This window comes from Mixophyes fleayi, chromosome 2 (genome assembly GCF_038048845.1).
Source record: "Mixophyes fleayi isolate aMixFle1 chromosome 2, aMixFle1.hap1, whole genome shotgun sequence".
NCBI classification, from domain to species: domain Eukaryota; kingdom Metazoa; phylum Chordata; class Amphibia; order Anura; family Limnodynastidae; genus Mixophyes; species Mixophyes fleayi.
Window position 1 is genome coordinate 308,155,213 of NC_134403.1, and position 12,840 is coordinate 308,168,052.

The 12,840-nt window shown below is 37.2% G+C and overlaps 1 protein-coding gene across 1 annotated transcript; it reads left to right on the top strand.

The window, feature by feature from the left end:
* Positions 1–276: 276 nt before the first annotated feature.
* ARX (aristaless related homeobox) lies at positions 277–10,912 on the top strand. The gene is made up of 5 exons (XM_075196515.1): positions 277–696; positions 2,028–2,808; positions 4,218–4,263; positions 7,099–7,427; positions 9,689–10,912. The coding sequence occupies exons 1-5, from the start codon at positions 510–512 to the stop codon at positions 9,927–9,929; spliced, it is 1,584 nt and encodes a 527-aa protein (XP_075052616.1). The 5' UTR covers positions 277–509; the 3' UTR covers positions 9,930–10,912.
* Positions 10,913–12,840: the final 1,928 nt, after the last annotated feature.

Consider the following 12,840-nt stretch of genomic DNA (forward strand, 5'->3'; position numbering starts at 1 on the left):
GTAACATTATTTTATGGAAAGCTTACCTATGTTCAAAATTATGTGCTAATAAAATCAATCACACTTTTTCAAAATAAGATTTATATGTGGGTATTATTTATACATCCAAATCTCTTCTCACTATCCTGACCTTGGGGTTAAAATATTTAATATGGAATAGCAGGCAATAATAGCACTTTGCTGATGAATCCATTATAATGAGGGGCTCCAGTCCTGACTTTGCTGACAGCCATTGGCTAATCTGTGTATGAAGAGTAGCAGAGTCTATGTGAGCCAATCCAGTAGCTCCTTGTAACACGTGGAGGAGAGGGGCTCAGGAGCTGAGCTGTGCACTTCACTACACTACTTACTGGTGCCCTGATCAGGAAGAGGGGAGAGAAGGGACTGATGTTGTGGGATCCTGCAAGCCCTATAGGCTCACACACTCTCACATCCAGCAGCAGCAACCCTGAAATTCAGTCTACAATATACCAGCGCACAGAAGAACAGACAGCAAGCAGAGTACAAACATGAGCAACCAATATCACGAGGAGACAAATGAAAGGCCGGACTGCAAAAGTAAATCTCCTACCCTGCTCTCCTCATACTGTATAGACAGTATTCTGGGCAGGAGAAGCCCTTGCAAAATGAGACTACTGAGTAATCAGAGTTTACCCACTCTGACTAACAGGACTGATCAGGACAAAAGTTTGGAAGGTAAGAAAGTCTGAACACAGTGCTATGGTGCTCTAGTCTTACTGAATTAAAGTATAGGCCTGCTTGTCTGTCTGAACAACTCAAACATAACTTCTCATACTGACACATGTAGGCAACTTCATATAGTATCTGATAAGACTGACACACAGATTGCGAACTATATACAGAGAAATAGAATTTCTTTTCAGATCACAAACTCATATGAAGAAATTCCTAAAGCAAATATACTATCTTTTATAACACTGTATTTCTTTATAATTTATTTCAATTGCAATTAAAAAATATATATTTGTAGGCCGAAATTTTGAGTTCAGTAAAAATGAAGAACCTAGTTTACATCAAATACGCAGTTCATAGCGCTGAAGTTTGTAACTAGCAATATATTTTGTGTTTCAACGGGAGCGCTGTCAACACAAGGACCTGTCTTAGTAACATTATACACAGAGAGAACTATATAGGCACAAATATATATTGTGCCTACTAATGTATATACACTCATAGACACATATTAAATTATGGTCTTTATTAATGTGCTTACTTTGCTTTAAATAAACCCTTTCTGAAACTAAATATATATATATATATATATATATATATATATATATATATATATATATATATATATTTCTGCTTTATGGCTGTTTGCAAATTAGCAATTTAAACTGTAGTTCTTATCGGTGAATCATTGTGTGCTGTCTTCTTTTTATTTGATAAAGCCGCATCTACTGCTAAACTATTATAAGAGAAGGTTGTCCTATAATACTATCAATAATGTGTCCATGTGGATGTAACTATATCTTCTGAGATGTGCCTTTAATAAACATATAGTGGGTTGGAGGTGAAATCTACTTGTACATGTGTTGAAATTCCTTGTTGACAGTAATTAGACCATTTCCAGAGGTATCCAATTACCAGAACGATTCTTTCAAAAGTGTTATGTTAACTATAACATTCAATCAAGCGCACAGATATGCCATGAAAATATTTTTTTTTTTTTACTATATCGGGAGTGCAATTCTAGATTATTATCCTTATAGCTCTTTATAAATACAGCGTAATACAGATCCACATTTAAATATAGGTGTATGTATATATATATATATATATATATATATATATATATATATATATATATATATATATATATATATATATTGAGCTGATCTGATATTTAAAATATTATTATTTCACTGACTTTTTATTTATATTGGAATATGTAAATCTGCAATTTGAGAGTCCCTTATTCTGCGAGATACATTATGCTTTTGTAACCAAACGTGTAATAATATTCTTAAACCTCTTTTTTGTAATCCCCAACCTTTCCCATTAAGGTTCCCCAAAGAACAATTCTTTTGAGACTGAACTACATCTACCTCCGAAATTAAGGAGGTTGTATGGTCCTGTGGGAGCAGCTGGCCGGTTACATATTCAGTCTCTTCCTGATGCCAGGTCTGGAGTACCCAGGTCGGATAAAAGTGACCGCCTTTTACTTTTAGGAGGTGCAGCGGAGAGCGGCTGGGATAACCACAGTCTCAAGATCAGCCAGGCCCCGCAGGTCAGCATCAGCCGCAGCAAGTCCTACAGAGAAAACAGCGCCCCCCTGCTGCGAGACGACCAGAGCCCTGATGGTCTACAGCAGCAGCATCAACCTGGCTCTGCCACTGCTTGTGCCTCTCTGCAGGACAGGCTGGGGGCACTATCTCAAAACCCAGGAGATGAGGAGGACGAGGAGGATGAAGAAGATGAGGAGGATGAAGAAGAAGAGGATATAACCGATAAGCAGCACAATAATAACAACACCAGCAATTCTAGTCGGGGACTCCTGAAAGAGCAGCACCCCCAATTCCAACAGCAGCAACAACAACAACAGCAGCAGCAGCCTGGATGTGGACCTGATGGAGACATGTCTCCTAAAGAGGAACTTCTACTCCATACTTCAGATGGAGATGTCAAAGATGGTGAGGACAGTGTTTGCCTGTCAGCTGGCAGTGACTCAGAGGAGGGCATGCTAAAGAGGAAACAGAGGAGGTATAGAACTACCTTCACCAGCTACCAACTGGAAGAACTAGAGAGGGCCTTCCAGAAGACCCACTATCCGGATGTCTTCACTAGGTAAATGGGTGCATGAGGGATAGGGGTTAATGTCATAAGTCTTGAGTTTCTTACATGTCTGGCATTTGAGTGGCAGTGGATTTATATGTTTTCCAGAGAGGTAGGCAACCTGTGTGATTCAAAATTTTGTGGAACTGGCAGCAGAAGTTCCACAACAGGCTAATACTGAGCTATAGTTTATGCCAAAAAATAAATAATAGCATTCCCTTTACTTAAATGTAAACTTTCTGTTTACTTTCATGCATTTTGTGCCTCGTTACTGTTCTTAAATTATTTGATACTTCTTATTTTTATGAACAGGCTCACATACAATCAATTTGTATAATTCCAAGAGAAGAGTGATTTTAATATCATTGGCCAAATGCATAACGCACCGATGTATTTTTATCTCCTTATGTCAGCGATGCAGGAGATCAGTTACACTGTGTGTAGATAGAAGGACTCGTCTGCTCGGCAATCCTCATATCTAGATCATTCCCTAGACACCTGATCATTGTCATTTATTTCAACGGTTCCTACACTAGAAGATACCCATTAGTGCGAGTGTTAGTGTTTAAACCCATTAGTGCAAGAAGGACTCAGCATGTGAGATAGAGATTTAGTAGTATACAGTGATATAGTACAGATAAATTGAACCCAATATAAACAATTTGAGTCATTTCATTAAACTATCAAATTCTTATTAAATTGCCCTATATAATGATGTACAAATATGTACTATAAAGGAGATCGATAGATAGATCACGTGAGCTAAAGTATAAATAATCTTAAAAATATACATTTGTATTTATTTTGAGCTGTAAAACATGAAAACAAATACTTGGGTCACTATCAAATTAGAGTGTATGCAGTTTCTTACAGTAATGTTATGCAAAAATATTGTACTGTAATGTTTGTGTCAGAAAATAATTCACTGCACTTCGACTCAAAACACCAAGCTCAACCAAACGTTTAGAAAGCATAACAATTACTTTTAATTGTAAAGTTTAAAAAAAAAAAAAAAGAAAGAATAAAAACGAAATACATTTTCTCCAAAATTCGTTTTTCTCTTGGAAGGTCTATTTTTCAGCGGAATGATTAAATATTTAGTAACAGTCTCTATTAACCTCATAATAAATTGAAGCATATTTTTATTACAAGTTATACAGTCTAGATGAGAGGAAACATCAAAAATAATATACACCACAATGACTTTATTTTATTATTAGTAGTAGTAGTAGTAGTAGTAGTAGCATTATTATTATTATTATTATTATTATTATTATTGCGAATTTTTCCCCCAATGTAAATCGACATATTTAATTTTTCATGTTATATGATGTACGGCAACATTTTGTGTTGTAGTGAATATATAACTGCTGCAGGGTATTTATCTGATAGTATGTCTTGTCCACCTTTGTGTTTTAAAGAGAGGAGCTAGCGATGCGCCTGGATCTGACTGAAGCCAGGGTGCAGGTGAGTCCTGACATTAAGGGGCGTATATGTACAAGAGGGGATACTGTCTACCTTAAATCTTCTCCCTAATCCCCAGCTGCTCCAATAAACATATGTGGCATTTACAACCTATTTATAGAATCCCCAATGTCACCGCTGTCTGCAATCACTGACTAAATGCTAAACTGAAAACAAATCAATCTCCCATGAGTCCAAGAATTAATTAATCAAACAACGTGCAATTATTACATTCCACCTTTGATAAATTAAGGAGTAAGTTTGAAGGCCACTGGGGAGTAATCCGAAGTTGAAAACAGTGTCTATAGCGCCAAACCTGATGGGTTGATGCTTGGGGTAAGTGGGAGGAGGGCAGGTGGCATGAGATATGCCAGTACATGGATGGACATTAAAAATACAAAACTCATTTACGCATACATTGCCAAAAATACGTAAGTTGTAAGTCGTTTTTAATAGAAAGCGAGAGAGAAAAAAGCACTGGTTGTTAGACAACCCTCACTGCTCAACAGAAAGCAGGTATTTGGCTGTGATTAAACCTCCAATAGGGCTTCATAAAAGCACACTTAGTGCTAGAACAAACAGGGCTATTTCATGGCAAAGGGCTGTTTGATTTCCCCATCAAGCTTGCAATAGGAGCTAGCTAATGCTATTTGATTTCCCATTTTTTTTTTTATAGCAATAACCCTGCATTGATCTAATAGCTGGCCCTGTAAGTGAGTGCAATGCTATTAGAGCTCCATACCAGAGTGCATTTCCTAACCCACGTCTCATAACCAAAGAGACGATAAACATTGGGATGCCCTGATTGCCAACAGAAAACAGATGTCTCTGGGTTTGAAGCTGAGCAAATCACTTTACAGTTACAATCAAGGACTGATAAAGCATAATAAATTCCATATGGCTCATTTAATACACAACAGCTTCTTGCATTAGGAGGGCTAATCTGGCATGTCTCCCTCTTTTTGTTGACACATTTCTCCATTGTCAAACAGGGATTTGACAGCAAGTCAGTATTTCAGCATTAGCGGAACATTGGTGGGAAAGTTAAATAACTTTTAAGAAGAGTGACGGAAAAGCAAAATCAAAATATCACCATACAGCGAGATAATAAGTGGATGTTAAATTTATATCGCTTACAGTGTAACTAAAGATAGATGTTTAATATATAATTACATATTTGTGCTACATGTTGTGATAAGTATTATAAACGAAATACTTACATGGATTTGTTTATCAATCTTGTTAATTTAGACGTATGGCATTCATATTTTGGGAGTCATAATTAAAAAAAATAAACAAGTTTAGGAGATTCCATCTTTCATGATAGTAAACTAATACAAGTCTGAGTAAAATCAATTTAAAACACTAAACAATTTTCAGGGCCAGAGCAATTCAACCAGACTTTTTCCAAAATTGCCAAAAATGTCAACTAATGTATTATATATTTCATCAAAATGGGTGTCTGTGCCTATCACTCATATTTTTTCTAACATACAATCTATTGTTGTGGAATGTGCAACCAAATAATGTAATATTGTCAGAATAATATATATATATATATATATATATATATATATATATATATATATATATATATATAGATATATGTGTGTGTGTGTGTGTAGTTTTTATATATACACACACACACACATATATATATATATATATATATATATATATATATATATATATATATATAGGGTTATTGTTTAAGAATGAGTAGCCATTTAGCATTTATGACACGTTAGCGATTTAATATGAGGGAGAGTGCACAATGTTATATTTATACAGCGGTAATGAGGATTTTACGAGCAGGTTTATTGGGTGATTGCCGCCCTGTTGTCAGTGCGCTTATAATTTACAAGAAAGGACAAATGTATTCTCAGCCCATCTATGTTAATACTGAGGGTTATTTATCACCGTTTCGTACTTATCTCTGATTCCATTTGTTTACTGTTCGCATCTATAAATGATCAATCCGTCAGTTAACCATTGCTGGACCACAATAATCCACAGCATATTACAGTGCTACAGGGAGCTGCTGTCCTATCTATATAATAGACTTGCCATTCCCTATAAGCCTGTAAGTAGGCCTATTAGCGTCCGTAAAATCAAGAAGCGTTAATCAATCAAACTTAATTTCCGGGCTCCAGTTTAAATATGTTCAATCTGAGTTGCATGTCGGAAGACACGTAGCATAGGCATAATTCGGTGATATTAAAATATAGAGAGAAATATTTTTATGTAGCACTAATCATATTATACTACTATTTTTATAGTATCCAACTTATGTAATTGCAATATCCATTAATAACCACCAGAACACAGTTGCAAATCAGCAATGATTCTAAGCGCAGTGAACACTGGGATAGTGACCGTGAATCATCAGATGATTTTCCCCCTCTTTAGTGCAGCTCATCAGTAAAATAGCCATCCACGGATTATTTTTCTATAATACAGGCTTGTGACATCAGTTACTGCCATGTGATACCTCATGTTTGGGCACAATCACCTGCAGTACAATCCTGCTCTTGTTAATCAAGCAATCCTTGATTCTTGGGAAGGTCTAACCAATCATTATACTCTGGCGGTCATTCTGCAGGCAGTTCAATAAATTACGAATCTCTTTACTGAGAATAAAAATGTATTTAGACTTGGTGAGTGGGTCAGTGCACCGGCATTGTCTTAGTGCTAAAATAAGCAAAAAATAGGCATTTTCACTGTAAACCTTTCATTCAGGAGGGTATAATCTCACAAACACATTATTAAGATTGCATAGTTGAAACCATAGGACCTAAAAGTTAACATGGTGTAATGTTGGTCTCTTTTGGATTCTAGGTGTGGTTCCAAAATCGAAGAGCAAAGTGGAGAAAGAGGGAAAAAGCTGGTGCCCAGACACATGCCCCAGGTCTGCCTTTTCCTGGCCCTTTGTCAGCCAGTCATCCGCTAAGCCCATACCTTGATGCCAGTCCATTTCCTCCCCACCATCATGCCTTGGACTCAGCCTGGACTGCCGCCGCTGCCGCGGCAGCTGCCGCCTTTCCCAGTCTACCTCCTCCACCAGGCTCTACATCATTACCACCGAGTGGGACCCCACTAGGACTAAGCACCTTCCTGGGGGCAGCTGTATTTCGGCACCCAGCCTTCATCAGCCCTGCGTTTGGCAGGTAATATTTCACCTTTGTAGAGTATGACACAATTGTTCTTGGTTGTGATACAAATACAATTATCATATGTATAGGAACATTAATGACGTCATGATTAGTGGTTCTGTGGGTGTTCAATGTCGTCACACGCCCTGTTCTCCTTTATTTAATACAATTCCAAATTTAGTAGGTTTTAAAATAAATGGTTCTTAGGCAAAGCCCAAAAAAGTGCAAATCTGGTAATCTCTTTCCTGGGCTGGACCTTTTTATTAACTTACAGCTATCTGGATTTGTGGTTTCATTCTGGCCCGCAATGGTGCAGAACTTTCTCACAACTACAATTAGCTTTCTGGCTTTTGTGATTTGTGAGAGATTCCAGTAATGTGGAGCTGCGAGACTAAGCCATCATCTAACAGCTAGAGGCTTGTCGCCCACGCTGGGACTTGTAGTTCTACAATAGTTGGAGACACATAGGTTGTCAGCTTATACTGTATATGTTGAGGCATACAATGAATGCACCACACACGACTGTCAACAGTTAGACTGCATGTATCCGTCATCTTGTTCTTCATTATTGTTATAACACAGATGAGTTTCTATGACACCTTATGTTGTAAAAGTCAATTTAAACCAATAAAAATGGTTAGCCGCCTTCTGGCTGGACGTTCTCTCTAAGAGCTTGCTTCAAATAAAATATTACTAACTGATTGGGAATTCTTATCAAACAATCGTAGCAAAATGTATATATGGACTCTAGATTAAAGTGTTATGACATAAATCCCAATTAGCTGTGCTCATCTGACATTACATAATTGGAATTATTCCAAAAGTCTGCTGAATGAACAGATTCTCACATAGGCATTCCCCACCTAGTATTACTGGAAAAGCTTCACTAGCTAATTAGACACCAATCCACTTAACATCTGGGGAGGTCACCTTGTTGTTGTCTTCATAAAGTGTTACGTTTTCGTGTGTGCATGTTTCTCCCTCGACATTTTCATAGCTCATGTGAGGATTGTGTGTTCCCTCTGACTTGCAACAGTGTAATGTGCAAATCTCCTTAACGTCTGTCTAGTGCTGTCATTGCTTTGCTCACGGTGCTACAGACTTGTATCTCTCAGTAGCAGATCCAAGAGTTTTCAAATATCACAGCAAGGAAGCTGATGATCACAACCATGGCTAATAGAGAGTCTATAAATCTCCGTGTGTCTCCTAGGCCTGTCACCTGTAGTTTGGTGGCTTCTGTGGGGAAAGCAGTAAAACATCCAAAGTATAATTGCTCTTCTGTCATTCAACTAGGATGCTAGACTGCTGATGGATATTTGACATTCAGCTGCTAGACAAAAAAATATATATAACTATTACTAGAAAAGGCCACCAGTGCTTAGAGACTGTTGTTAAGCTCTGCGTCGTGTACAAAGCAAGTTTTCAGATATAGATGACCTATAAAACTGTACATTCGTAATGGCTACTCTACCATATCAGTATTCTTTGGACGTCTCGTATAATATTTAAAGTGTAATTGTACTGAAATATATTCTATTGTAATGTACTTGAAGTTATAATAGAACACCAAAACATGTATTTTACGTTTCAGCATGGCCTGGTTGAAAGCAGATCATTCTCTTTTGCATAACTTGGAAGGAACTAGAGCCTTTGTAATGACAATGACAGGTGTCATTGACTTTACTAGGGAAATGTAGCCAATAAACATAAATATACTAACTCTATAGCTGTTGTTTAACTAAAAGTACCCAAATGCTCTAAGATTTGTAGTTCACCAGAAGGTGGAGAAGGTGGGAAGTCATGGGGCCTGATTTTGAGATAGGAGCAAATCAAAGAAAAGGAGCAAATTTGCACCTGGGCAAAACCATGTTGCAATAGAGGGGGAGGCACATCATAGGTCAACTTTAAATATTGGTGTAAAATTAAAGCTATCAAGTATTTGTGTGCTAGAAGAAAAAAGAGCCGTTATTTTCCTTGTGTGCAAAAGCAAGTCAATTGCCTTGTAACATGGTTTGTCCAGGTGCAAAATTGCTCATTTTATTTGCTCCCAACTCAAAATCAGGCCCGAGACTATCTGCAAATCTCTGCTACAATCAGCAAAATGTTGCCAGAGTCCTGTGCTTGTTACAGTTTGTGAAATGTTACAGAAGTGTTTTAATGATATGCGTCATTTTGAAGCGCACAAATTAATAGTACATGTACAAAAAGGGCATGTTGTTAAACGCTTATGGGATAAATTGCCTATCTCTGAACACAATTGTATATTTGCCTTGCAGACTGTTCTCCACCATGGCTCCTCTAACTAGTGCTTCCACTGCCGCTGCTCTTCTTAGACAACCCAGTCCCAGCATGGAAAGCGCAGTGCAATCCAGTGGGTTATCAGACCCAGCAACAGCAGCAGCAGACAGACGTGCGTCTAGCATAGCAGCTCTCAGGCTAAAAGCCAAAGAGCACGCAGCACAACTCACACAGCTCAACATAATCCCCGGGAACAGCACAGGGAAAGAGGTATGCTAAGCCGAGAGCACCTCCCCAAGTATCCCACCAAGACCAAATGAAAAGGAAGCAAAACTAACGTGGACCAGTGACTATTGGACTTTGCGTGCCCTACTCGAAGAATAATACAGCATCCTTGTCTCGCGACTTGCCATGCGCTATTACAGTAATAATGAGTGTAAAAACATTATGCAGCTCCTGAGCAGTAAACCTTGGTACTGTACATCATCAACTGCTAATTCCCTGCACATTTCAACACGACATCATAGTATGCGCAAATTGGTGTATTTAAGCAAGAAAAAAAAGCCAATTCATTTTTTTCTTCTTTTGGCAATGCATAAATTTTGTTCCTAAGATATGACATTCCCAAAATGCTTACACCCCTATCACGTTCAGATATCATGTTTTTCTATCTCTTCATCTGCCAGAATTGCTTAGAGAGACTCTATCCTTTTGGTAGAACTAAAGTTAACTTATACAGGACTTAAAATTCTGCTCCACGCAGTAAAATTGATGCGTAAATACATTTAGTTTAATTATATAGTCAGTGCACTTAAAAGAGCTGTATATTCTCTATTGTATTATTTTGTTTATCATACACCAACCAAGGTTTTTTTCATACCAAACCAAAGGGAAACGAACTGTCAGATTTATGGACTGTTTAAGTCACTAAACTGTGATTACTGATTATGTACATAACATTGTTATTAAAAAAAAAAGGAAAAGAACTTTGTATATTTGAAATGTTATAAAAGAATTGCACTCAGTGTAGTGTTGTAAACGTTTGTCAAATTGTAGAATTCTATCTGTGTTGTAGATACCACACGGTTCCGAGCAAAATATTTATGTAAAAACCCTTTATTTAACTTATTAACTGTAGAGGTTTCTCAGACCTTTAAATCAATGCTACCGTACCTGTGTAATGTTGTTTCATTGTCTCCACTTTTCCGAGCTCTCCGATGGGAAAGTGAGCCACTCAGAATAAAAAAGCAAAAAAAAAACAACTATATGTTTAACAAAACCTGAAGCCTTTTGCATGCATATTTTTGCAAAATGAAGCTTTATATTGAATGATGACGTATGTGAGTGGAATGATTAAGCATCACATGTTAGCATTTGGAGGTGACAACCTGTGTATAGCGTTATTGTATATTACATTTCAGGGGCATTGCACTTTACCACACTAACTCTCTGGATGGTATACTGTTACTCTTGTAAACGAGATTAGTCTGATGTGTAAATAATATAAAATATATGGTAGAATAATAATAATAATCATCATCATCAAGGATAACATTAATAATAGTCCTATAATATAATGTAAATATTAATGCTATAATCACAAAGAGGTGACATCATGACTTCAATATTCAGCATTACAACCCTTTGATATTTATACACTCTAAGGTCTCATATTGTTTATTTTATTTTAATGTGTTTCCTATACATATAATTTGTTTCTATTATTTGCACTTGCCTGTTATTTAGATGCTTTGTAATGACATTGACAGTCAGAATTCTAACTTAATCCCTACAATAATAACTGGTAGATTAATATATTACTTACAAAGATTTTTCACAATCACAATGGCAGGCACATATTGACTTCATTAATGCTGACTGCATACTTTAATGAAAACTGAATTCATCCAGAGACCTGTAACCAGTATAAAGCACTTGGCTTTCAGTGACTTATATTGATATACTGATATTATTTTTATTTCAAGTTGAGTATACATTACCCTACACATTTGCATGTTTCATGATATTATTATAGGAAATTTGCTATTGTGAGCTTTGGGAGAGCAGAACTATTTAACGTGTACCTGTTATGGTTACACCTCCTTGCTCCAGGATCTGTCAGTGGAAGAGCTATCTTGCAGGGCAGGCACTTATTTATCATGAAAAAGCAATGAGAAGCTGGCAACATAATAAGATCTAGACATTAAACCTGACCACCAAACATCCTGATTTGTGTTCAATCTGATTATTTATCTAGGTGATAGTTTTGGGAGAACAAATTACTTGATTGCATAAAACCCCATTAATGCGGTCAGCAGATGACTGTACTCAAAATCATTTAAGCCGGGTACTATTAATACCCAGGCAGTCATTGAGGCCACACACAAATGACAATTTTAGGGCCAATTGTGTCTAGATTGGCCAAGCTGACAAAATAGCCACATGTCTGGCTAACTAGACAAACCAGATTAATTTATTTATTGTAAATAAAAAATACATCTATCAGGGTTATACTGTTTATTATAAAAGTGCATTGATTATCATACTAACCTACTGCATGTGTTTTAACAGATGTCTATGATTGAATCAGTTCTCACATAACGGCCAATAATGACAGAGAGAAACTAAAGTCAATTTAATAGCAGCCAATTACCTAGTGTGGGAAGAACCTAGGGCCTGATTCATTAGTGATCTTATCTTGTGCAAAAGTTAAGATGCTTATTTTTAAGAAGAAACGGGGAGATAAGAGTGAAGTCAAGATGGATTTTCATCTTAACTTAAGAAATTCTTCACTTACGCAGTGGATTTTGCTTCTTATCTCCCTTTTCTGAGCATGCACAGAGTGGATTTGCTTAAGATAAGCAAAAAACGGCAGATAAGATCACTAATGAATCAGGCCCCTAGTGTGGGAAGAACCCGGAGCACCTGGAGGAAACCCACGCAAACACAGGGAGAACATACAGGACCTCATTTAATATTGGATGTAAAGTCCGTCTATGAAGTGTAGGAGTGGGAGTGTGCCGCAGCTTGGTAGGGTATTACGAGTGGCAAGCAACCCCAGTCTCGTCCCACTCGTAATACCCTACCGAGCTGCGAGCAGTTCCTGCAGATAGCTAACTGCTTGCGCCACCTAATTTCTACCACACAGTTTTAGCCCTTTTTTGACGTGTGTTGTGTCTGCGCCTCACTG

Bases quoted from the DNA above. Each gene is read 5' to 3' on its own strand.
- ARX (XM_075196515.1), top strand. From the start codon at position 510: ATGAGCAACCAATATCACGAGGAGACAAATGAAAGGCCGGACTGCAAA. The intron at 697-2,027 runs GTAAGAAAGTCT...TTTCCCATTAAG, and splicing joins TCAGGACAAAAGTTTGGAAG to GTTCCCCAAAGAACAATTCT. The intron at 4,264-7,098 runs GTGAGTCCTGAC...TTTGGATTCTAG, and splicing joins TGACTGAAGCCAGGGTGCAG to GTGTGGTTCCAAAATCGAAG.